The sequence below is a fragment of the Vidua chalybeata genome, chromosome 3 (assembly GCF_026979565.1).
Source record: "Vidua chalybeata isolate OUT-0048 chromosome 3, bVidCha1 merged haplotype, whole genome shotgun sequence".
NCBI lineage: Eukaryota > Metazoa > Chordata > Aves > Passeriformes > Viduidae > Vidua > Vidua chalybeata.
The window spans coordinates 32,511,796-32,537,922 of NC_071532.1; the positions used below are offsets into that span (position 1 = coordinate 32,511,796).

Below are 26,127 nucleotides of genomic sequence, written 5' to 3' on the forward strand. Positions count from 1 at the left end.
CCCCTCAAGCTCCACCTCGAGCTTTCCCAGCAGCTGATGATTTCCCACACCCGAGGCTGATGCTCACTGGTGGGCGTGGGCAGCACGTAACCAGCGTATGGATTTGGAATCAAGCAGGAAAAGCAAGCGATGGAGTGTGGGGGAAAGAGAGAGGGCTGGGGGATCTCAGCCCTGTGCCTGGGAGGGTGCCTGTCTCAGGGAGCAGCAGTGATGGTCAGTGTCTCACACCAACATGTTTGCAAACGCGTGGTTGAGCACATGGGCCTGGGCTCTGATTTTTACTTATGGAGCAAATATCTCTGAAGTCATTAATGATGCATTTCAACTGAGTAACTTTTCTAAAAATGTATTTATCCATCCCGAGGTATTTTTACAGCATGACTCAACAAGCTCGGCCCAAAACTGGATTTGCAAATGGCATTGGGATGAACCAATGAATGGTGACTCCCCACTACCAGCTCAAATACAACCAGTCTGGTGCTTTCCTGGGAAAAAGGAGACACATGAAGGGCAGCCTGCCTAATCTTTGCCTAACCCTGCTATGGGGCCAGAGGAGCAATTGTTGCCCTTTTTGTTGTCCATTACAAGGTCAGGATGTAGAGGCTGAGAGCCACGCTGCAGCCAAGGTCCTTCTCCAAGGCTGAAATATATCTGTTATCTTCAGGACCATTTTCAGAGTTTTTTCCTGTTAGTTTAGATCTGTACATTGCTGTGTTTGAGAATGGCATTGCAGAAATGAATTCTCAGGTTTGTGAGAGAGAATTGAAGGTTTGGGTGTTGTTAATATTAACATGCCCTGGTATGGGTGGGTAGCAAAAAAACCCAGAAAGATGAAACTGCCTATAATAAGATCGGGTACTCAGCCCAAAATAAATCATGGCAACAGCCCTGTGCTCTTGAGCATGCTGTGCTTTTCTTTTGAGGGTCAGAGAGACCTTAATGAAAGCTGAGTAAAAATATATGTTCCCAGGACATGGCAGGGAAAGTGAGGCAGGCAGAAGACAACACTCTTCAAGGTTAGCATCTTGCAGTAGTGCTCTCAGCCCAGATCTGAGACCATCTGAATGGGGGATTTTCTTACAAGACGTTGTGCCATGCAGTGAGTAGCACTGGAATTGAAACTGGGGGTGGCCATCAGCTAGCTAGAAGTGCTCACCAGTAAGATGCTTGAGGGGCAGGTTCTAAGTGAGTGGATGCAATCATTTCCCTGCACTGCTCTACACACAAAGCAGATTCTTTGCTTAAAACCTTCCCTCTAGCCTCAGGCAGTTAAGAGATGCTTGGCTGTGCTGAGCTATGGCAGCCTGGGGGGCACTGTGCAGCAGCCACGATGGATTTGGTGGGTTTGAAAGGCTCACCGTACTTGGATGTGGCTTGTGTTTCCCCATGCAGTACAGAGGTGCAGCAGACTTTGCCCTTTCAGTGAGATGTTTGACTCACAGAAAGTGATGGTGAGACCCCTGGCTTGACCCTGTTATGGAAATACCAAGTATTTGTCATGCTCAATTGGAAAATCAGCCCTAGTCCAGCTCCCAGCTCATGGCCTTTGGTTGCTTCTTCCTACAGCTGTATTTGAATTCTTTATCAGGACTAATTTCTAAAACAAAGTCTTTCCCCAGTGAGAGAGCAAGCCTGAGTGTGCTCAGATGCTTTGCTTTGTATAGCTGTGAAAAACAATTTGATCTGGTGAGGGTAAAACCTTGAAGTTTGAGCTATAATTGGAGTTTGGGAGTTTTGAAAAGAAAAAGGGAGATAAGAGACCAGTCAAAGCTGTCAGAGTCTCTTCCTCCTGTAGATATTTTTGTTCATAACTGTTTGTATAATCTCTTTGCCCATAACAAGATGTTAATTAAATCACCACCAACTATTTTGAATAAATCAGGTCTTTCTTTTTTAACCCTTTCCCAACTTCGGTAAAACTAAGTATACTGCCATAGTTGGTGCATTTAAAAAAATACCCATATTTAAGCTATTTGGCTGTGTTTTTCCTCTGTCATTTCAATTGCCTGTTTGTCACTTGACTTCTGAAATCCAGTTAAAGGTATTTAAGGGAAGTGAAAGGGGAATATTTTGGTGCATTTGTAAAAGGCAGAAGGAGCTTTGCATCCAGCCCAGCCAGCTGCCACATACAGGCACAGTCTGAGGAAGAGGAGGCAGTAAGGGACACTTGTCCCTGGCAAAACCAAATGACACCAGTGTTTCCAGGCACTTGGTGTCTCCAGGAGTTTGGAGCCCCTTGCCCATTTTGAATGGTGTCATCTGAACTCACAGGTGTTTTTGCATCTCCTTTGCAGGATCCCACCCGAGTGGTCAGTCCCGTTATTGACATCATCAACCTGGACACTTTTGCCTATGTGGCAGCTTCCTCAGACCTCAGGGGAGGTGAGTCCAAGCTTTGTGCATGTCCTGGGGGCATCCATTCCGTGGCGGGAGTGTGCACTGGCCTTTGCACCACACCTCTGTCTCCTGCTGCCTCACAAAAAAGCACCTGAGCGCTGCTCAGTGCTGCTGCTGGCTGCTCCCAGGCTGCTCCACACACAGGTGGGTGTGGCGTGAGCAGTGTGCTTGCTACAGTGGATGAGGCAGTCAAGCAGGAAAGAAGGGTCACGTCAAGGGCACCCTGGGCAGCGCTGAGAGCTACAGGAGGAGATGGAAGATGTCTAGGCAACAACTGGAGGATGCAAGTGTAGTGCTTGTATTAGTATGCCTGTGCTATTTGGAGCGCACAGTATCCATCAGGGCGTGCTTCTATGTGCACAGGGAGACTAGGTTTCAGCAGCAGCTTTAATTCTGACTTTTTCTGCCTTTAGAGCACTTGACTTTGAAATTGTAATGCAATGTGCTGTTTCTTGTTCATATGTAGTGGTAAAATATGTTAGGCATTGGACTTTTCTCTTGAGAGCTGCATCTCTGTGGCTTAAGTAATTTGAAAGTGGGGAAAATGTTCCATCAAACACAGCTTCTGCAGCCTGCGTTGCCTCCTAATCCATATCAATTTCTAATTTCCCCATGGCACTTCTCTACTCTGGTTTTAGGTTTTGACTGGAGTCTGCATTTCAAATGGGAGCAGCTTTCCCCGGAGCAGAAAGCCAAACGACTTGATCCCACCGAGCCCATTAAGTAAGTCAGGAGGGGGAAGGAAGCACCCGAGTAATGAGGGGCAGGACAGGCTTCTCATGTGACCTCACGCGTGTCCCCATGCACCACAGCAGTGTGCAATCTCTTCCAGGACATCTCTGAACTTCTAGTACCTCTAGTGAGCTCCTGGCTGGCCTGGGTTTTGCAGTACAGCTTCACCTTCCAACACTGAGGCCTGAGAATGCCACAAAGGTGGAAGAGGTGTATTTGTGGTTACTGGGGTTTTGGTAGTGCTAAGGATTATGGTTAGGGAAAAAGCCCAGTGCTGTAGCAAACTGCTTCTCTCAGTTCAGCTACCATTTAAAAATAAGGCAGTGTCCTCATGATAAACTTGGTGTCTAGTCCAGCCTTCCCAGATCAGCACTGATCTTCTGTACCTCACTGAAGACTCCTCAGAAATGGGGACGTGCAGGGGAGAGAGCAAAGTTGAACAGGAGAGGAGGTGCCATCTGTCCTCATGCCATGGGATGGAGGGGGTCCTTCATTCTGCTGGAAATCTCTGCTGGCAGCCAGCCTGGTGCTGGTGTCTGCAGCCCCAGCCAGATGTGAGGTGTGGAGAACCCTCAAGTGTTGGGGGAAGCTCAGGGCCTCAGAAGGCTCCCAGGGAAGAAAAGCACTGCTTCTCCATAGGATGCTGCTGTTAACAGGAGCTCTCACTTGCTTCCCACAGGCTGGCCTTGCATTCCTGATCACTCTGCAGTGTAGGGCACTGTGGAGATTAGCCTGGGCACAGCCATCACCCCAGCTCCTCCCAAGCCTATACTGAGGCATCCACACTGTCTCAAATTGAATGGAGATGGGACTTGTGCCAGCAAACAGCAAGTCTCCTTAAGCTATCTTCTGGGTCTGCCCTCCCCTCCTCCACGGGCCTTCTCTGTGCAGTTTTCTTAGCTAATCTGAAGAAAGAAAAATAACCCTGGTTTGAAATAAAGATCACACAGCTAGTGATGGCTTTTAAAAAGCCCTTCTGAATTGGCTCTGCCTTCCTCTCCCCGGTGGAATGGTGCTCTTAATAGGCTGGCTCCCGGCAAAAAGCCCGTCTGAGTGAATAACCCCTGAGTGCTAAGTGCATTTTTGATGCTGAAGCCTACAATCAGGGCTGTCAACTTTGGGCTTGTAGGAGTTGTGCTGACGGGTGCATTAGCCAGTCATTAAGTGCCAGGCAATTTATGATTGGCAGCAAAACACCAAGGCAGCTGAAAGAAAGGCTCAGATGCATTTTGGGGTGTTTTGTCCTTTTCTTGGTGAGAAGGTGATGTCCTGGTCATGGAAGAGGAGGCAAAGGGAAGGGCTGCTTTGGTGCATCCAGGTGCTGCAACAGTGCTTGAGAGTGTGTCCTCTTCTCCTTGTCCATTCTTCAGGACACCCATCATTGCTGGGGGGCTGTTTGTGATCGACAAGGCCTGGTTCAACCACCTGGGGAAGTACGACAGTGCCATGGACATCTGGGGTGGGGAGAACTTTGGTGAGTTGTTCTTCATCCTCCTATGCCTTGCTGTATTGGCTTCCCTTTCTGAGTCATGCAGGATGGATACAAGGTCATTTCAGACTTCACTTTGAATGTTCTGGGTGGTTTCCCTCATTTACATTCATAGGTTGTGGTCTTAGGAGAGCAAGAGATCCAGCAACCACAAATGATGGGAAGCAGGCAATTGTTGGTGCTTGGGACCGCCTGCCTTCCGTGCTGCTTTGATTTCCTCTAGGTAAATACCTTCAACCACACAGTTTTCAGCTTTGGTGTTACAAACAGATGAGAGAACACTATATGCACCCTTCTATTCCTTCCTGATCTTATTTTCTCCTTAATAAAGGAAAGAAATTGTCTTACTCCATTAATGACAGCATTTCCAAGCTATGAACGGAAGTGTCAGTCCCTCCTTGAGGTTGCAGAGTACCTGAAACTGTAGCTCCATCAGCATACAGCAAACAGGTGGCAGAGTACCAGGGCTCCTTATCCATTCCTATGTCCCTGGGTGGCTGAGGGCTGCTGGGCTCTCTCTGATGCTATCACTTTTCCTGCACCAAAAAAAAGGGTTGAGCTCACCTGAATTCTGTCACCTCTGGCCCTTATCATGGGACAAGGTGGACATAAAGAAATCTCCTGCAAGCACACTTGAGAGGGCACATAAAAGAGGCAACAGCCTGTCCCTTGTCCCCTTGTCAAGCAGAGCTGGATGGGGCTGGGCTGTTCTCCCTTTTAAGCTGTAGTGATGCTGTGGATCAGAACAATAGACTGTACCCAGGAAAGAAGGGGGAGGCACTCGATGTCAGGCAGACAGATCAGAACCTGGCTTTAATAGCTTGCACCTCTGGGGAGTGGGGCTAGCCAGGAAGGAAGGCTCTTGTGTCTCAACATACACAGCGATGCTGTCAGTCATCCAAGGGAGCAGATGCTGCTGCCTTGCAGTAATCCATCCGCTGCCTGGCACTGGTGTTTCCTTCACATGCCTTGTCCCTCTAAATATATTTTATTTATTTCTATCTTGTTATGCAGCAGGAATCTCACTCTTTCATGCTTTCTCTCTGTGGGAAGGTGTCTTGCCTCTGGACTGACCCAAAGTATCTGAGGGGAGTGGCTGTGAGGAAACCTGGGAGGGGAGTGGCAGCCCTCCCGCCTCCCCTGCTGGATCAACAGCCCAAACAAAGCATTGAAGAAGGGAACTAGACAGGAGAAGAGCAGGAGAGGAGCTGCCATGCTGTGCCTGACCTGCTGTCTGTCTCTGTTTGTCATATGTCTCTGACAGCAGCCAGCAGGAGCTGCTCCTGGGAGATGAACAGTGACAGGACAGCCTGCTCTTGGGGGAAGCTCCATCCTGGCAGCTTGTCCCATGCCCTGTAACAGCAGGCATTGTGCTCCTTATGCCTGGTTATGGCCCAGCCTGCAGAGGAGAAGTTTCCCTTACTGGTGCTATGCCCCAGGAGACTGGTCCTGACCAAACATGCACTGGCAGTGCTGCGGGGTATACCACGGCCTCGTGTGACAAAGGAAAGCAAAATCAAGGTTAACATTGCAACAACAAAGTGTAGGTCTGCATAGCAGCAGGGCAGATGCTAACTTGCCCATCTTCCTGGGAACAGAAGCATGTCTGGCTCACAGCTCCATCTCCTGCAGTTGTGGCAGTCGAGGACAGTGTGTCCCATCTCTCCTTTGTGCCCTGCTGGCCCCGGCCAGCTCTGAGCAGGAAATGGACAGCAGGAGCTGACCTGCTTGTTTTGGTCATTTGCAGTGAACCATGCTCTTCCTGGTAGCTCAGTCCTGAGGAGGTGCAGGACTCTGGTCCTGAGGAGCAGCGCTGCTGCCCTTAATGTTATTGATGGGGCAGCTGGAGGCTTCAGGCAGAACAAAAGTGAGCGTGTTTGGCTTTGAAGGAGGACACCGTAGGTGTTTTGCATCTTAAATTTACTGAATTCCCTGTAGATGAGCAATGGCAGGAAGGACTTGCAGGCTAGCAAGTAGTGCTAGAGGTATTTTGCTGAATGAGGGCTGAGTCCAGCACACCCCAATATGTACTGCTCACACCCCTCCTGAGGGTCACTTGGAGGGTCCATGTGCACTGGCAACATCTCTTGAGGGTCAAGGGAAGCACACTGTTGCTTCCTGCTCTCCCGGCTCCTCTGAGCTGACCCTGTACCATGCTTTAGTTGGTGCTTCAATTTGCCTTCCCTTGGGACACTTAGCTCTTGGCTGCGTGTCCGGAGACCTTGTTTGTTACCTGCCATGAATGGCTCCATGGGTGATCCCTCCCTGTGGAAACTTGTGCTTTTATTGTTTCTGCTGTACCTGGAGCAGGCTCTGCAGGATGCAGCTAGCCTGAAGCAAAGAGCTCAGACTCCTCGGCATCCTCATTTCAGTTCACAATACACAGAGAGATGACCTCTTCACTAGGCTTTAAAAAGACCAGGCAAGGACTGAATGGTGCGAGTCTTTCCCTTTCAGCACACCAGGGAGCTGCTCTTCTCCAAGGCCGAGCAGAAGGACCAAAGGAGGGGAAGGCAGCTTGCAGTAGCCACGCTGTGCTCCACAGCTGCTCAGCTGGTTGTCCCCTTGTATCAGGTGCCCTTGTGATTGACACAGCAGTGCCAGCAGAGTGGCCAGTGCTGTAACACACAGACAAGTGACAGCAGCAGCCATGTGCGAGAACCGAGAGCAGCGGCTTAGAGTGGCCGCATCCTGCCATAATCTCATTTCCCTGCAGCTGTGATTAAGCTTGCTCCCAATATAGCACCAGGACATGACACAAGGGCATGTTTTATTGGCCTCTTATTACCCAGCACTGGGGAAAGTGGTGAGGCTCCAGCTGCTGTTGGCAGCTCTTGCATGTAAACACAACAGTGAAGGGAAGGGGAGGGAATTTCTGGGAAGGAATACTGCTCTCTGCTGTGCTTTCCCACCCCTGCCATTGCTTGTCCCTGCTGCCAGGGCCAGCTGTTGGGGATGGGATCAAAGCCTTGAATTTTGGACACAGGCATCAAGGCAAGAAGGCTTTGCAGCTGTGTCAGCCTCCCCTTTCCATTAGCTCAGGAGCTGGTGGGTGTGCTGGGAGTGGGATGGGAGCAACATGAACCTGGCTCTCACCTCTGCAGCAGCTCAGGGCTGAGCTGTGTGTGCTCAGAGGGCTTTGGTGGTCCAGGCTCCAACTGGCCTTTGCTTCCTGAAGCTGTGAGCTGTTTTTGGAGGGATGGAAGCTTTGTAAGCCAGCAGTGCCTGCCCTTGGAGGAAGAGGAGTCCTGTTGGCACTGCCCAGTTCCTGCCACAGGTGCTTGTCTTGCCAGCATCCGACCTGGGGACAAGTCATCCTTGTGCTGGCATATATGAGGGGACTGCTGGGAGCAGAAGCTGACAAAGACAATGGGTGTTCTCCTGTCTTAATTCTGTAGTTAAATGAGGAAGGTGTGTGTGAAAAGGAATTATTAGTTTTGAAGTAGATACATGCTACATATAGCTCTGCACTGTCAACAGATGATAAAATAGGATTCAGAGAACTGCAGAAGCCTTTTCATTTTAATTTCATTTCTTTTCCACACTGGTTCTGTCTGAGCATGACTGTCTGACAATAGAGCTACAGATTCATAGCTTCATAAGCATCAGGACCAGATGGACCCATTAGATCAGCCATGCTGCTTACCCTTCCTACCTCATCCAGCTCCCTGCCAAGAGCTTTATAACTTCTGGTGTCAATTGTGCCACAGGCTCATTTTCCTTGAGAAGGGTCCTGTGGGCCAGCCATAGAGTCATTTGGAGTGACTGGAAGACATTTCCCATACTGACAGTTTATCCAGGGTTTTGGGATAATCCTTGCCACTGCTGACCTTTGCTTGTGTGAAGGTGTGTGCCTTACTTGACTGCAGCATTGGCACTCAAGGCCCAAGTACCTTGGCAGGGTAAGCTCCTGTCCATTTTGGGACAGGCGATGGATGCACGGCTCTCTGTTCACTTTGCAGGGTCAATGGTGGATTCATAAAGATAATGATAGTTGTAGTCATTAATGGAGAGAATTCATAGCTTCTCCTGCTGAACTTGAGAGCCCTTTGGAGGGAAGTGACTCTGAAATAGGCAGTGCAGAAGTAATAAGGGAGGCACAAAACTGGTGAGAGGATTCTGCAGTGTACGAAAAGGGACCTGCTTACAGTCTCACACTCACCATTGTGATTGCACCTGCTGTGCTAGAGGCAGGTTTCAAGTGCACCGACTTCAAACAGCTTGCAAAGAAGCTTCGAAATGCGCTTTTAAGGCCGTTGTGCCTAGGAAAGCCCATCTGGTAACTGATTTACCCCAGTTTAATGTTGCAGAGGATGAAGTAAGAGCTAAAACCAGGATTCAGACTGCTCTAGGACAGAAAGACAAAGTGCTGAAGCTTCTTCTCTTACAGAAATCTCTTTCCGTGTGTGGATGTGTGGAGGGAGCCTGGAAATCATTCCCTGCAGCCGTGTTGGGCACGTCTTCCGGAAGAAACATCCCTACGTCTTTCCAGAGGGAAATGCCAATACATACATTAAGTAAGTGCACTTGCTTTGGTTTTTTTGTGAATCAGCCTTGTAGAGGGGGGGTGGGGGGAGCAGAGAAGACAGGCAGGAAAGTTTGTTTGGAAAACTTTGAAATATCCTTGGGCTGGAATTTCTTGAGCTGAAAAAAATGTAACTCAATACAGCTGTCCCATAGGATTTCTCCAGTGTCGAGAGTATGACAGAAATAGGACATTTATATGGTAGCTTTCATCAGCACAGAAATGGAGGGACGTCCCCAGCACATCCCTAAGTGCTGGCTGCTGGGACATCAAATGGTTTAGACCTTGAGGTCATCAGAATACATTTATGATGACCTGAAATCAGGCTGCCAGTAACGACTGTCAGTAGCCAGTGACCTTAGCTGAGGGTTCAGTGTGGCTCAGCTGAACCAGAAAATTTGGTTCCCAGTGCCTCTCCGGGATGGGAGCCACACATCTTGCTGGAGAGGGTGGCTCTGTCTCCAGGCTGGTGTCCTCTCCTGAGCAGAGGCAGCAGTGGGCTGCACCTGGCTGGCATGGACACTGAAGGGACTGCCAGGGCATACCAGCTGAAGGGCACCTCTCCTCACACACAGGAACACAGACTGAATCAGGTACTGAAAGAGCTGCCTGAAATGGGCTAAGATCCTGGAAACATCCTAGGCAAAGAAGGAGGAAATCCAGAAGTGGGAATAGGCATGGGAAAGATGATCAGAGCAGCTAGTGAGGTCAGGAAGGATTTCCTCCATTTTTAGAGTGTGAGGCTGAACATTGTTGCTTAAGTGAATGACAGAGAAAAGCACTGGGGGCACTCAGAGTAAATGCAGAGTTGTTTCTGAGCTAACCTGCAGCTGTGAGTGCTTACACAGCAGGCTTTCCTTTTAGTGTGGGCTTCCCACTGTCAGAAGGAGCCAGCAGCATTTGTGAAGACCCAGGTATGTGCCACAGGTTACTGCTGACCCAGGCTCTCTGCAGCTTCCTCAGGCTTTGCTTGAGACAAAGGGGAGTGCAAATGACACCTCTCACTAGCACCTAGTGTGATTTCCAGCCCCACAGTGGGTGGAGCAGGAAGGGGATAGCAGTGACCGGCACAGGGCAACATCAAGGAGCAGGGCACAAATTTGAGAATCACTAGGAGGGCTCTTGCTTTCAGTAGTGAAGCAAGACCACTTCAGATGGGCCTGGGATGTGGCAAAATCTCCTCTGTCAGAGTCACTGCAAACCTGAGTGAAAAGGTGGTGCCTGCATTGCATCACCTGCAGGAGGAGCAAGGGGAGCTTGAATGGGTACAGCTCTTCTGACTCCCTGCCAGGCACAGGCCTCTGGGGACTTCGGGGACGTCTGTGTCATGCCTGGGTGTGAGCCTTGGCACTTATCCCCATGTTTCTTGTAAACTCAAATGAGATCAGGAAGCCACACAAAGGAGCCCTGCACACTGGGGAAGGTTAGGTACAGATGTAGACACTGATTTAGTAATCTCTTGAGCAAGAGCACTTAGACTATTGCCTTAGAGAGAGAAAGGAGGAAGCCCATGAATCAGCAAGAAACTGAGAATCAGTCAGGAGAAAAGTACCTGTAGGCATCAGGAGCTGGGATGTTATTAACCTGAGGGTATCCATCAGCCTTAGTGTTATAGTGTATAGACTGAGAAGAGAAGCAGCTCCTGGCAACCTGATGCTCTGCAGCACTTCTGTTTAAATAGAGGTGTTAGCAAAATATATCTCCACCTTTCTGCCAGATACTGGTTGCTTTTCCACAGAACCCCTACTTCAGTGTGAGAGACAGCTCAGGCTCCAGTGTAGTGCTGGCTTCATGTGCAGAGTAATCCTTTTCTGGGCACCTGGGGCTTGGCTGGATCCAGAGCCTGCCTACAGCACCTGCTTAGTGGTGTGGCAATAGCTTGGAGACACTGGCCTGCCTTGGAGGAGGAGACTGGAGGACTCCCCTGATCTGGGCAGGGACAGGCAGATAGGCACGGAGCAGGAAATCCATTTGCAAGAGGAGTTAGAGCCATCTGAAGCCAACAGATTTGCTGAGGTTCAGAAACCTTCTGCAGACACCTGGCTGATGTGGGAGAGTGGAATTTGTGCTGCAGTACTGTGGTAGGGCCACTTTCTCTTTAAGTTTTGAATGCTGAGGTTTGCTTCAATGAAATCCAGGAGTGCAAAGCAGGAGAGTCCATTCAGGACTGAAACAAAGGAAATACTTGCAAATCTTTGGTAAACTTTTCAGAGCTCCATCCCAGCCACTAAATAAAACCCTAGGCATTCCTGCCTTGGAGATAATGCTTAAGATAACCTTCAGTTCTGACTCTGGTGGATGCAAAGCATCCAGCTGTGTTTGAAATGGTGAATTCTTCATCCAAGCTTTATTTGGTCCCTGAGTAATGGGAAGAAAGGAGTACCTTCTGTAGTAGTGAGGGATGGGCTGGCTCAGAGAGGGCTTGGGTGAAGACCAGGCTGAGGGTGGGAGGAGGGCAGGATGGATCAGTTGGTGAATTCTGGAGGATGTCACCTTGCAGGCCCCCTTGGTTTCAGCGTGTCCCCTTGCCTCCCTCAGGAACACCAAGCGCACGGCCGAGGTGTGGATGGACGAGTTCAAGCAGTACTACTACGCTGCCCGGCCCGCAGCCCAGGGGAGGCCCTTTGGGAAGTAAGGATTCTTCCTGTTCTGCCCATGCCCTGCCTGGGCCCTGCCTGCTGCAGTGGGTGCTCACAGAGATGTTCCCTGCTGTGGAAACCCACCTGTGTTGTTTCTGTAGTGATAGTAAAATACTGATGATAGGCACGTGCTACAGCAGTGAGGTGGATAAACTGCCAGTTTAAATGCTGTGCTGGTTTATTCCAGTGAACTAAATCCAGGTGGGGGAAAACCCCCTCTGCCTCTGTCCTGTCCTTGGCATAACACAGGGCTACTTCTGATCCCATAGTGGAGTTTGGTAAGGAGAGTCCAGAGGTGTTGGTGGCAGCTGACAGGCAGGAAAAGCATCAAATTTTTGACCTGCTGATGCTTTATTGGAAGGCAGCAAGTGTTTGTGTGCAGGGAGTTTGACATTCATTCTGTGAGGAGTCAAAAATGCCTCCCTGTCAGGAGGACTGTAAATATTTGTGTTGCATTTCTCATTTTCACATGTTCTTCTTTGCCTTAGAAAGTTTCCTTTAGACTCCAAGGGGTTCTGAGTCCAAACTTGAATTCCTTGTGATGACTCTTCAGTTTCCAGGATAAATAATTTTAAGTCCTGGGACTCCCCTGTTTCCTCTGAATTAATATTCTCCTCCCATCCATCAGCACAGAATGAAGTAGCAGCTCTGTCCTCTGCTTAGGGTACAGAGAAGTTAACCTATGTGAAAAGGAGGTACTGGAGGCTTCTGACTATTCCATAAAAGCCAGCTCATAACCACCCCACAGCTGGAGGCTGGCCCAGGGAGGAGCTGGAGTTTTGAAAAAGTCACTGTACAGCATGATCCTTCAGCAGAAATTTTGTCCTGATTAATAAAAGAAAAGTGTTTCACTGTGTGATTAACTTCTGCTGGCTTACCAGCATGTTTCGGTGCTCTTGCAAATCAAGGCCTCCTGTAGTCCTGTAAACCAAGAGTAACTTAGAATAGCAAACAGCATATTTTAATTTCCCAGTATATTAATATGTTCAGGTAGGGGTTATAGTAGACAGCATACATTTTTTTACTAATAATTTTTAAATGACTGTGCTCTTCCAAGAACCTTCTCAGCTCCAGATTCCTTGTTAAAATGACAATATGTCATCGTGCCATTTTACCAAGTGAAATGGTAAGAGAGACCTCCAAAGAGACAGATCAAAACGACTGCTCAAGCTCATACAGAGAGAAGCAGAGCTGCTGATGCTCTTGCATTTGCTGTCTGTGCATTTCTGATGGGTTTCTGTCATCCTCCCTGCTTGGTGTGTTGGGCCTCACCTTCATGATTTCCATTGTATCTCTGTGATATTTTCTTCCCACAGCATCCAGAGCAGAGTGGAGCTGCGGAAGAAGTTGAAATGCCACAGCTTCAAGTGGTACCTGGAAAACGTTTATCCCGAACTTCGGTATGGATGTGCGATCTCCACCTGCGTCCAGCAGGCCAGTGGGGTGCTCCTTCCCTCCCTCCTGCCCCACAGAGACATAGGCAGGCTTTCTTCTGCCCCAGAGACATAGCCATCTCCTCCCTTGGGCTTCACAGAAGGGCAGAGGGAATTTTGTGCTGCACAGCTTGCTCACAGTGTGACATACTGCAGGGCTTTGGAGATCCTTGGGGGTCCCTTCCAGCTTGGGATAATCTGTGATACCCGCTTCCTCCAAGCTCTTTGCTGCAGGGTTGATGAGGGACAAAGCACCAGTTATTCCCATTTGCTCTCAGGAATTCATTCGATATCCTCCTGCCCAATCTGTGGAACAGGTTGTGTAGGGAAATAAGAGAATTTCCTTACAAAAGTATCCCAAGGCAAAAAATCCACCATAGCGTCTGCAGGGGTGTTTTGGTACTTAATGACTCCTACTTACTAAACAAGCACCTAATTTCCAGTCCTTTCACACTGTTCTGTGGCACTCAAGGCTTCTCTGTTGTGAAACCATTCACTGTAGGATTTTATGACTTGTATTCAGATGTCTCTGCCTTGCCTCTAGCCCAATGCTTTAGTAAATATTGTTGCTTTTGCACAGATATCTTTTAGTTGCCAATTTACACCAGAAACCATTGCATTAATTCCCCTGATCCCTATCAGGAGCCATCCTAAGAAAGGATGGTAAAATTCTGGAGATACCTTCAGGGACCTGCTGGTGCAATAGCTGAGTGCAGAATCACTGTGTGAAAAATGATGATTTATAGCCATTTTCTTACTTTTTTTTTTTTTTTTTTTTTTTTTTTTTTTTTTGCCACATGTGGCATTGCACAGCAGCATTCACGGGCAGTGCCAGGGCTCTGTGACAGTTTGTTGTAAAGTTCCCCTCTCCTGTAAGCTGAAGGCTGCTCACAGCCTACTCCTGGCTCCTCTGTTTGCCTTGGGCAGTTATTTATTTTTTCCTCTTATAAAGGTCAGCCATCCATCTCTGAGTGCTGCTTCTGCAGCATCCCTGTCCTCGTGCTGCTCTCAGTGCTTCAGTATTGTCAATATTGTGGTAGATCTTGCCACCCCTCATTTTCTGAAGGTGAAATGGTGCAACCTTACCCCACTGAGCCTCCCTGTGTGTGGGGCAGTATGATGTTGTTTTCATGCTGTTCCCACAGGATTCCCGAGGAATCACTCTATCAGACTGGGACCATCAGGCAAAGGCAGAGCTGCCTGGAGTCACACAAGTCTGAAGACCAGGAGTTCCCCATCCTGAGCTTAACTTCTTGTAACGGCAGCAAGGGCACAGTGCCAAAGGCACAGGTAAGATGTGTTGTGTATTCCTGTAATGCTGGATGGGAAGAAGCCGTGGGGGCAGCTTCACGATGATTTCTTAAGGTTGCTAAAGCTCTGTTGGAGGATTTACCCATTCTGACAGTGTCTTCCCTTAGGCAGCCTGTCATTAAACCTTGGCAGCTCCACCTGACCTTCGTGGAGGCTCTGGGCAGCCGCAGGGACTGGTGCAGGAGCCACAGGACAGTGTGTCCCACTCATCTGCATAGGAGCCTATGCTGAGCTCTTCCCACTGCCTAGGAACACCACACTGCACAGATCAAAGGCAAAGAGAATTATAACTTCCTGTCATCTCTCGGCCTTTTTTCTTTCAGAATGGACTGAGTTGCAGTGGCATTTGTAACTTCATAGTCTGCATTCTCTCAGTATTGGATTGCCCATTAAACTAGCAAGGATTTAATGAGGATGATCTCAGTTTTTTCAGTCTCATTGAGACAAGAAAAAGCTGTATGAATTGATGTTCTCAAAAGCACAGCCTAAGAGATTTTAGAGCCAAGAGCAGGCACATGTGCCTTGCTTCCTTTTTGGAGCAAGACACTGAAGATACATACAGCTTCAAAACTCACCTTTGTGATTTTGGGCATGTCAGTAAGTTCTGTGTTCCCATCCATAAAACGGGGAGGATAACAATCCTTTGCTTCTCCATGGTTGCCGTGAAATAATTCAGTAGGACATGGTGTGGTGTGCTTGCTTCCACTTGACTGTACATCCTTAACCCTCATGGTTACATATTCAAACCAGGTAGCTGTGCACATAAAAGGCCCAGCTTGGGGAGACTGCTTAAAATATCCCTGATTTGTGAGTGCAAACAAAGCATGTCATTATGTGTGTCTCTTTTAAATGCAGTTGCGTGCCTGTCTGTAGGCAGGAAATTAATATCTGTTTCACAGCATGGCAAAATCAACAGTGACTATTGGAATGTTAGTCAGTTCAGAAAATGTAGTTAATATAATTGCAAGTGCCACACAGTAACACTTCTTACAGTTTCATTGGTTTCCATGTTCCAGAATAGTTTTTTTTTTTCTTCCACTGCTACATGGACTTTTCACACAAACAACAAGCTGATGAGAGCAGGTCACCATGTTTTTCTAGCTATGCAGAAGAAAGGAAAAGTGTTGTAACAATAGCAATTTCCAATGAACCGACTGTTTTTAAAAAAAAATATCTGAGAAAGTCAGAATGAAGAATGCTGCTGCAAGTTAGCGTTTCAAAGTGAAATGGTATTGGTCTTTCTGAAATACCAATTTGATGTGGTATTTTAAAATAAGAAATGTCATGCCAACAAGTTGGATTGTTTCATTCCTACCAAACACATTTTGTTTTGACATTTCTGTGCAGTAAATTTTTGGAATTTTTCACGCCACAAACTTTTCATCTTCCTGTTCTGATTCTGCAGCAGTTTGCAATAGGTCAACACTTCCCACTGGATGGCAACTCTATTTCTTGTGCACATCCAGGACTAACTTTGCAAAGGAACAGAAAAATGCACTACAAACAGATTGCAGAATGACTGCACTCAGTACACAGCAGGAACAAAGAAAAGCCTTTCTTTTTTATCTTTCTCTGTCTTTCTAGTATAGTTCTTTGTTACTTGTACCCATGGAGAATAGTTCAGATTAAAGCAGGATATTTAAACTTTTATTGTGAATAGACACTTATATTTTAATGACTCAGTTGCCACAAGACCACCTGAACTTGTGGATGACGTGGGTGTTACAGTCACCAGGTTGTGTAGGACTGATTATGCAGCAGTCCTGAATGCTACTTGGTTTTGCATTTGATACACCAGAATAGAGCAATAATCTTCACTTTTAACATACTGAAGTCACGTCTTGTTTACCCTAAGCTTCATTTTGTGAAAAACAGGCTTAGCTAAATCAAAGCTGTGCTTCCTTGGCATTCAGTAAGTACCGTGGAAATACCCTGACTGTCCAAATTCTTTATTATAACTATTACAGTAGCAGTAATTCAGTTGCTTTGATTGCCTTTCTGTAGCTGTCTCCCTGCTGGGCTGCCCCAGCCCTTTTCCAACATTAGATGCACGAAGTCTTGAGACTGGGTGTGAGCAGATCTAGGCTGTCATGGTTTGAGGAGAGAGGTACAGGAGCTGTCAGATGGCAATCAATTGCTCTTTATTTTATGTTTTTCTAACTGTAGCGTAGGGGAAGGGTGTTGTGAGACCTCTGGCTACATCCATAGTTGGGGTAAATTGAGACGAGTACTTAGTGGTGAAATCAGACCTACACCCTTAGAAGGTCTCAAAAAACCTCCCTGGTTGTGTCTGGTGTTGGTCCTGAATCACTGAAAGGGGCACTGAGGTGCAACAAGACCCCTCATCTTTGTGTAGGAGAGCTTTGTCTTATCATCCTGGAGATCCACTTGGCCCTTTCCTCTCCAGAAGGCCTGGCAGCGGGCGGGGTGGGCTCTGTCCCTTGAGGTGGCTCTCAGAGGGATTTGAGGTGGTTGAGGACCTCAGGGTGGCTGTCAGAGGGCTCTTGAGTTAGTGACAGGCAGAGATATTTGTGCAGTGCCCATCCCCAGAGCACAGCAGACTCTGCCTGTGCTCCTGCCCACTGGAGCCTCGGCACTCCATGCCTTGTTGCGTCTCATTTGCTAAATGAACAGATTGATTTAGTTTTTCACGAGAGAAATGCATCTGAGGGAAAATAATTGATCATAATTTTGTCCTCATCTATCTAATGAAGATGTGAGTAGTGGGGTTATTTTTTTCAAACCAAGTGTCAGTTGGTATTAGTTCATAGAGTTTGGAAAAGACATCTGACTGGGATTTATTTAAGTCATTAGCAGCTTCAGGAAACTTGACATACTTCAGATAAAAAATCTGAAGATGCTTTGACCTGGATATAACACATGTGTAAGCAGTTGCTGCAAGAGGAATGTAAAGCTCAGGCATCTTTTAGACAAGCAAGGAAACGGGAAAGGCGGCAGCATCCGTTTCCTGGGCCTGCACCCCAAAATACCTGGAGTTTGCAGCTGAGTGTCTGCCATTGCATTTGAGTGGCATGACCTTGACTCTTCTTGGGAAGGAAAGGCAGTGTGATGATCTCCCTGGTGTGGCTTGAGGTCCTCTGTGTACTGACTAGATCTGCCCATTTTTTGGAGAGCATTTAGCATCTGTCAAAACTAAGTGACCCTCCTGAGACATCTCAGCCATAAACATTGTCTTCTGACCCTCCTCCCCTCAAAAGCCTTTGTTCTCCTCCATGGGCATGACCTGCCCCGACTGTAGGCTAGCTGGAGCTGTGGGAGCCAGGCTGAGCAAGCAGAACAGGGGGCAGCAGTGTCACCTCTGCACCCAGGTTGTTCTGGGCACCTCATGTACTTTGCTTTCCCTCTCCTGAGAAGTGTAGAAGTGCCAGTTGTATCCTAGGGTCTTTGATGAGAGCAGCACTTTGGTATCCTCAGGTGACTCGGGCAGTCGCATGCCTTGGGAAGTCCTTCTCTGGGATTTTAAGAAGATAATTGGATAATTAGATTGTTCCACCTTATTCAGAAACACTTCTCTCTTGCTCCTACCCCTGCTTTAGGGCACGGCTGACCTCTCACTCGGCAGCAGAGGCCTCGCTGTCACGGAACGCTGGGCTCCCCTGGGACTGCTCCTTCCCGGGCTGAAGGGCTCCTTGCTCCATCTGCCAGCCAGGCTATGCCAAGCCAAAGGTCACTCTTGAAAATAATTTGCTCAGTTCACAATAATGCTGAATAGCAGTGACAGGTGCCGGCTCAGATGATGCTAAAGCCTTGAGAAACAGTCACAAGCCTCCGATGAGGGGTTGGTGTTATCTGAGGCTTTGGAGGAAGGGGGTTGCTGGTTGTGCTGTGCAGCTGGTGATGCTCTCTTTACCAAGTCCATCCTCTTCCTCCTGGCTCCACCACCCCTCCATCTTTGCCTTTGAAAAGTCAGGAAATCTTGATGTCAGTTTTACCTCATAGATCAATTTTTCTTTGGTTCTGGATCAGCTCTAATCCCTGATGGCATCTCGCAGGCAAGTCTGCAGTCCTGAAGCCGTGCTAGTTCCTTGCAGGGCTCCTTAGGGGTACCATGGGCTGCTCCATCCACCACAACCTCTACTGTGTTGGCCACGTCATTGTGCCAGGGATTAGGAGATAAAGTAGTTCCTCATGGGAAAAAAAAAAAAAATCCCAACTCATAAAAATAAGGGAAAAGAAGGAGTAAGATAAAAATTTGTGTGGCCATGAGCATGTATTTTAACTTAAAGTCCTTCATGGATTCTGTGATGTTCAACTGACTTCCCTCCTCCTTCCCCTTCAAATTTCTTCATTTTCTGCATAATTTTCTTTGGCTTTCATCTAGGGCTGAAAGGGAAGAAGACATGATTAGAGTTGGATAAAACATTTTCAACAGGACTGGCTTCCATAAAAAGCCATTCTGCCGAGATAGATGAGCTGTGTGAAAATCTGTCAGCTGAGATAAAGACAGTGGAAGGACAGCCTGGGGGCTTGAGGGTAGGATCCAGTGTCAGCTGTGGAACTGGTGCACACATCCAGCTCTGGAGCCCTCACTTATGATGATGAACAACAGCTTAGGGAAAATGGTTATCACCACCCTTCCTATCCCATGGTCCACTGCTGGATGAGAGGATGGCTCTGCCTTGAGAGGACGTGAATATTCTGAAGATTTGAACGTAGCCTGGTCTGGATAAAAAAATAATGGAGGACCTCTATTAGGAGCAGTCTTCTGTAAGATAATCTCAGTGAAGATATCAAAACAAACAAACAAAAAGTCCCATGGCCTGGGTTAGTTGGAGAATTCAACATATATACAAGTTATTATATGCAATATATATATTGTATATATGTATATGTATATATATTATATACAATACAAAGCATTAACTGGCTGCTGCTAAGGAGCCTCATGGGTTCAGCTTCAGCCTTGTCCTGAGCTAAAATGACCAGCAACTGGTTAAAAATGTTAAGCAGGTTTTCAAAGCAGCTTGTAGCAGCGTGGGTGCCAAGAACAGATGTTGGAGCTTGCCCCATAGGGTTTGGTTCTTCGCAGATGCTGGACTAATTTGGTACCTGATTTCCCAGGCTGGTGGTTTACACAGCAGCTGACAGCGTGCAGGGTTGGGATATTTGGAATGTGTTCACTGTGGAATCAGGTGAACCCTGCTCCGTATGACAAAGAAAAGTGGTTGCCAGAAGAGTGTGGATTACAGCTTTGAAAATGAATGCTTGTTATGTACCCAGATCCTGGGCAGCTCTTGCTGAGGAGCCTGTGGGCAGGCTGTTCAGGAAGTCAGGTTTGATTTTCATGAGCTCTTGGGGAACAGTGGGCTAAGAAGCACAGAGTATGAGGATCACAGTGTGAAGTCCTTGTGGAGCTGGGTCTGCTGTGCAAAAGCGTGTTTTCCCTTCCAGGTGACTAAAAACCTGAATGAAAATGGAATTTATATTCCCCGGAGTTAAATGCCTGTACCTGTCTGTTTTGAAGTTGAGGAGAGGAGTTAGAGCTGCTGGCAATGACAAATACCAAAGGACTGGAAGCATGTCCCTGCTCTAATAACTCATGCTAATGCAACCCGAAACCTCCACCATTCAAAGTCAGGGGTGCTGCAGGCATCCCAGCTCTGAGAGTAGGACAGCCATTTTTCACATTCCCCTCCAGCACTCAGAAAGGGTTGAAGTCTCCCAGGAGTCCCATTTTTCCAGCCCCAGCCTAACAGCCGTATGTTTGAGCACTGCCTTCCCCTCCACTGCCAACACTGTTGCTCACGTCACTTCTCATGGAGCTCTGATTTCTCCATAGCTGAGCTCCCAACTGTTCTGCTTCCTCTTTGCACTTTTTCTTTCTCAGCAGGTTCAGAGTTTTCATAGCCTGTACCTTGCTAAAGCATGTGCCGTGGCTCCTGGGGTCTCTTGTGGGAACCCTTTTGCTCCCTGGCCTTGCTGTCTCTGGCAGAGTTATTGCACTCTGATAATGAAGCCAGCCTGCTGTTGGTCCTCCAGCCCTGCTCACCTGCCCTGCCACAGCTCAGAAACCTGCTTTCCATCTGCTCCCACTGCTGCTGCTCAGAGCCATTTACACAGCAGGAGCTGATCCTGCTTTGCAGCCTGGATGGGAGCTCTCGGAAAGCCCTTGGAGCCCCACTCTTTCTAATTTCAAAGTTGATGCTCACAGGAAGTTACAAGCAAAACACCTGTTCCAGAAGTCCCTCTCCAGGGTTATGTAAAAGCATGGCTTGTGGTTTCCCATCAGCCAAACCAACTCTTGTCTGCTTGTGCACACACACACAAATAACAGGGAGATAGACATCCCTTGGCTGGGATCCTCTCAGGAGGTGCTCTTGGGTAATACGAGCACAGGTGAGTGATAGAAAATGTTCAGCTGGAATAAACGTTGGAGGAAATTTCTCTGGAACACTGCTGGGCTAAGCAGTGTGTCTGTACATCCATGGTGCTTTGTCCAGCACGTTTGCAAATCTTCATCAAACTATCAGCTGCTCTTCTTCTCCCAAAAACATCCAGTGGTGAAAAAGATGGTAACCCCCGAGATCTCCTGTTGTTTGGTAAGCATCACACAGGACAAAGAGTCTCTGCTCCTCCAGAGTTTATTTCTGGGGCTGAGAAGCTGATAAAAAGCTGGTGAACATGAAAAAGCAACAAAAGAATAAAACCTCCAAGACAACCCAGTGGAATGAGAGTAGCAATGGTTATAGCCAACCATTACAGCAAATGTTTGAAATTTGGTCCCAGTATCTTGATAGAAAGCAGATCTTTACCTCTTATTTTTGTGATATTTGGGAACAGAACCCCAGGAGTTGCAGATATTTGCTATATATCACCTCTTGTCTCCCAGTGACAGCTGCAAAGCATCTCTGCTGCTCTTCCCTGAAAAAATAGGATTGCACATTGTGTGGTTAGTAGTGTTCCTGCCTCTCTTCTGTTTTTTTCCCATCCTTCTGTTCTCCAACCACAGCCCAGTTCTGGCTATGAAATCTTTTGTATCATGAAACATGTTCTTCCAGCCGCTTTTGTAGGCATTTTCTTTGGTACCTGTAGTCCCTCAATGACAACTGCAATTCTGGGCAGGCTTGAAACATCCCACTGACTTCTCCTGATGCCTCTTGAAGTCAGTGAGGTTTGTGCTTGATTTTGTAAGGGGCAGGATCCAAGCCAAAGTGTTTGTTTTCCAGGTAAAAGATCAGAAAGAATCAACACTGCTCTCTCACCACCTTTCTTTTTCTTTCTCTGTGCAGGAATGGACATACACATACAACCACCATGTCCGCCAACAGCAGCTGTGTTTGTCTGTGTACACCCTCTTCCCTGGTTCCCAGGTGCTGCTGTCACCTTGTAAAGAAGGTGACAACAAGCAGGTGAGCCCTTTTCACTGATCCCCCATTTTCTTTGAAATTCCCTTTCTTTCATCACACTATTACTGCACATTAAATGGCCTGTGCTCTGACTTCATCTGGGAAGCACAGTCAATTTGGGAGTACAGACTCTGGCCTGTTCAGCCCTTTGCCTCTTAAATGAGTGTGTTGGTAAGGATGTCTATTAGTGAGGGTGGTGATCTGGATACTTCAATGCAGAAGTCAAACCCAAACTGGCAATTTAGTTCACATGGGCTGCCAGTCAGGCAGCAGATGCTAACATTTCCCTGCAGTTAATCACTGAGCTGGCATTTGAACCAGTGACCTGGGGAAAAAGCTGTTAGTAATATATTATCTCCCTGAAGGCAGGCAGAGGCCAAGTTAAATGAGTGTGCTTCTGATGGGAAAAATGCTCAGTGTTGAGCTCTGCCTGGTGTGGGTTTGGGGACCTTGTACTTGACAGCATCAGACCACAAAGGCTGGATGAGAGCTGTCCTCTTGATGCTGGAACAGTGCAGTAAAAGCATGGTGGGGAGGAAGCTTGTTCACCTGTTTTTCCTGTCATGTGTCTCCCCTCAGCGCTGGGGCAAAGTCGGGTCACACATTGAGCACATAGCTTCACGCTTTTGCTTGGACACTGAGACCATTGGGGACACCCACGAGAGCATCAAAGAGCTCGTCATCAACCCCTGTGAGAGCACAGCCATGAGCCAGCGCTGGGACATGGTGATGTCTTGACCTGCTGGAGGATGTGCGCGGCGGGGACAGGCACTGGGACGCGGCTACGCGCGGCTGACATGCACCAGATGGGGCTCAAATCCAAACCATCGGGAGTCCCTGTGTGCTGTGGGACAGGAGGAGAATCACTCAAATCAAAATGGGACACAGCACTCCAGGTGGAACAGCGGATGTTGACTGCCAGGCATGCAGCTGGTATTGGCCTGGTGATGGTCAAGGAGGAGGGATGGCAGAAAAACAAGCTTGAAATGTTTTAGAGGGGGACCGGGGCTCCTGCAATGGGCTGTACAAAACTTCAGCATGCACAGCGTTGTTTAATCTCCCTGGCGACGTAGGTAGAAGAGCCTTTAATGCCTAAAGGAGTCTTGGGCTGAGCAAAACAAGCATCTCAGTAGCTCTTGGGGGTTGAGGTGGGTGCACAAGGTGGGATGTGCCAAGGAATGCTAAGAAACATCATCAGGGATCAAGTGGAAGACACTGAATTATTTTTGCACTTTGCTGTGGATGTTTCTGTCTTCTGCAGGCAGCAGGAGTGGAGCTGTGTTGCACAATTGAATTGGTACCTGGTCCACGTCCATGTGGTGTATACAGAGGCAGAGCAGTCCTTGATGGCTGGGCCAGGATCAGAACAGCGAGTGATGGGGGAATCCTGCTCTGTGCTAACTGCACACGGTGCTTGTTGAATCTCCAAAGCCCAAGCAAACAGAGGATTCACTGCATGAGATTAAAGGATATACATTTCTGTCAAGCTGGGAGGAAAGGCAGTAATGTGATTAATTTCTCCTCTCTGAAGGCCGTGGGTCACTGAAAACTCCTCTAAAATTTTCCTATGTGTCTCTCACTGCTCTGCTTCAGATCTGGACTAATTCAAATTTTCACTTTTCTTCCATAAAAGTAATATTTTTGGTAATTGAAGGTAATTGTGTCATATTTCTCTTTCCCAGTTTCCAAACTACAGATGAAGGGACTTCCATAAAATGTTGCTACTGATGGAATGGTGAAGGTTTAATTTTTAATTAAAATTAGAGACTGCTCCAAGAAAGGAACTGGGTTTGCTTCCCAGTTACCTTGTAGCCCACAATGTAAAATACTGAAGAAAAGGTTTGGGATTCCCCATTCACACCAGTGAGCAGGGCATCCTGGGCCATGATGTTCCTCTCTCTCCAAGTCACTTAGCATAGCCAGACCAGACAGAAATTATTTCTTCAGCTTTTAGAGATGTCTTTTACCAGAGATCATGTCAGGTGCTGCCTCTATGGGGGAGTGAGGTGACTTCCTGAGGGGAGAGTAGGACAGATGACCTCAGGAGAGGTCTTAGGAATAGAAGACTGGAAGGTCCTTTCCAGCCTTTCAGGGCAGCTGTCACTACAGCCACAGGTAACAGGCTGAGCATCACCAAGAGCTGTGCACACAGCCCTCATATAGTAACAACTCTCAAAAAGAACTTCCACAGGACTGTCAGTGTGACTTGAAAAAAATTCATCATTTCTGTCTAAAAATGCTAGGATTTAGTGAAAATCCTATCCTTTGTTTCCTGTGCTGCAAACTGCAGGTGAAATACCATAAGCTTTAAGCCTTCAAGTGCTCTCAGCATCCCTTCTTGAATAAATTGCTGGCTTTCAGGATTTTACTGCCTCAGTTTCTCCTCCCTCAGTGCTGGGAGAAAGCCATGTGTATAAATCTTCCCGGCTTTAGAAGCAAAACTAGTATAGCTCTTTATGTACAAAAGGTCGCAGTGCAAAATGCTTTTCATGTGCTGCAGTGATTACTAACCTCATCAAGCTCCCTTGGTGCCAGCCTCAAGGGCTTCTGTTCCAAGAGGGCTGGAGCAAGCTGTCATTTCATGGTGGGAGGTGGTATTGTTTCCATGCCACCACTCTGTGAGGAAACAAAGGGGAGTACTTCAAATGAATGGACCCATTTCACAAAGGAGGGCAGTGACCTTGGGCTTCTTTTTAATTGAACAGGGACATACCACGTCTACTTCTCACAATGGTGATGACAGCTAGGGGTAGTAATTCCCTGTCTAGTGTTTACAAGGGAAGGCAGCTCCCAAGAGCCTGAAGCTTAACACGTTCACACCTGTACTGTGCCCACAGCCTGGCACTGCCCAGCAGCTGGCAACTCGATTCTGAAAATTCAAATTGCTGAACACCTTGGCATGGGTTTTGAAGTTCAGCACGTGGCAGGTACACTCTGAGGAGGACCTCAGACCTATCTAGCTTTACTGTTTTCTACCAAAGCTCAAAATCTCTTCTCCTGACAACCAAAGCTCTCGAAACTGCTCTTTGCCTTAGCAGAAACAGCTACCTCACTACATATGTGTGTGTCTGTGCTTGGGCACATGGACCCATGGGACCTGCAGGGATTTGTTCTAGGAAGGAGTTGTTTGACCAGCTTTGCAGCTCTCTTGCCTTTTGGGAAACACAAATGCTATAGCAAACCCCTCCTATTCCAAAACGTGCTCAGTGATCACTGTGAACATGTCTGGGGACAATGGAAGGCAGGCAGTGGAGAGGGGCCATCAGGCATGGTGGTCCCTACCAGAGAGCAGCAGCCAAGTTCAGCTAAGTCTTTTGCAGGCCCAAAAGCCACCACATACCTCACAGACCTGGGAAGCTGCAGCACTTGTCAAACTGGTGATTGTGTCTCACACAGCCATCAGCTGTAACCCTTAGGCTACAGCTTATTTCATGGTCCAGGAAATGATATTATCCCTATGGATCAGCAGTGTTTTCAGAGAAGCCTGAGAGTATCAGCCTGACTCCTGGGGAGCTTTATATAAAGCTGGCCATGGTCTGGCAGTCTCCAGAGTTAACCCCAGTGTGGCATTTAGCAAATCTGCTTAACACCCCTGCAGAGAGACCTTGCATCGTGTCAGGGAAAAGGTTAACTTGCTGCTGAAATCCAACTCGTACCTTCAGGTTTCTTTCATTTATTAAAATACACTGAAAACAGATTAACTTTTCTTGCTTTGTGTTTTTTCAATGCCTAGACAAATGATTGTCATGCTGTGAACAGGTACAATGTGACTGATTGGGATCTAGATGGGGTCCCATGCCAATGCTGCTTAAGCCCCAATGTCATTTGGTAGTAATGCTTTTTTGGTAGCGTTTTGCACTGAATTGAAAGAACATAAGATAAAGCAGAAAATATGATTCTAATCCTGGCTGTTGAGCTTTGTGACAGCCTTTATGATCTCCAGGTAAGTCACTCCTTGTGCCTTGGGAAATTTAGATTCAGAGCAGGAAACTCAAGGCGAGAACTACTACTGGCTTTTAAAGGGCCAACCAAGGCTATTCGAAAAAAAACCCCAAAACACACCAGAAAAAGTCAAACAAAGCACTTCCCCTCCCTCTCAAAGGAGATCCATGTTCCAATTAGAACAAATCTATCTGGTTTCATTTGGGCTGGAGAAGTCTTGCAGTCCTTAACTTGCTGCTTATGTGATTTCTAGGTGTCTTGTGCTCATCTTCTCTTGCACCAGTGCAGTACC

The 26,127-nt window shown here is 47.5% G+C and overlaps 1 protein-coding gene and 1 long non-coding RNA gene across 2 annotated transcripts in view; one reads left to right on the forward strand and one right to left on the reverse strand.

The window, feature by feature from the left end:
* Window positions 1–25,699, forward strand: part of GALNT14 (polypeptide N-acetylgalactosaminyltransferase 14) — a 92,583-nt gene extending 66,884 nt beyond the window's left edge. The window contains exons 7-15 of the mRNA XM_053939593.1: window positions 2,295–2,382; window positions 3,036–3,120; window positions 4,500–4,603; window positions 9,009–9,135; window positions 11,682–11,774; window positions 13,099–13,182; window positions 14,361–14,505; window positions 21,777–21,896; window positions 22,473–25,699. Of these exons, the coding sequence (XP_053795568.1) occupies window positions 2,295–2,382; window positions 3,036–3,120; window positions 4,500–4,603; window positions 9,009–9,135; window positions 11,682–11,774; window positions 13,099–13,182; window positions 14,361–14,505; window positions 21,777–21,896; window positions 22,473–22,631 (1,005 nt within the window). The 3' untranslated portion in view covers window positions 22,632–25,699. The remainder of the gene's footprint in view (window positions 1–2,294; window positions 2,383–3,035; window positions 3,121–4,499; window positions 4,604–9,008; window positions 9,136–11,681; window positions 11,775–13,098; window positions 13,183–14,360; window positions 14,506–21,776; window positions 21,897–22,472) is intronic.
* On the reverse strand, window positions 18,776–24,484 carry LOC128786359 (uncharacterized). Its single transcript, XR_008430256.1, has 4 exons — window positions 24,405–24,484; window positions 23,195–23,345; window positions 21,300–21,408; window positions 18,776–18,870 (listed from the first exon to the last, which is right to left on the reverse strand). It is a non-coding gene; the product is annotated as an uncharacterized LOC128786359 (long non-coding RNA).
* Window positions 25,700–26,127: the final 428 nt, after the last annotated feature.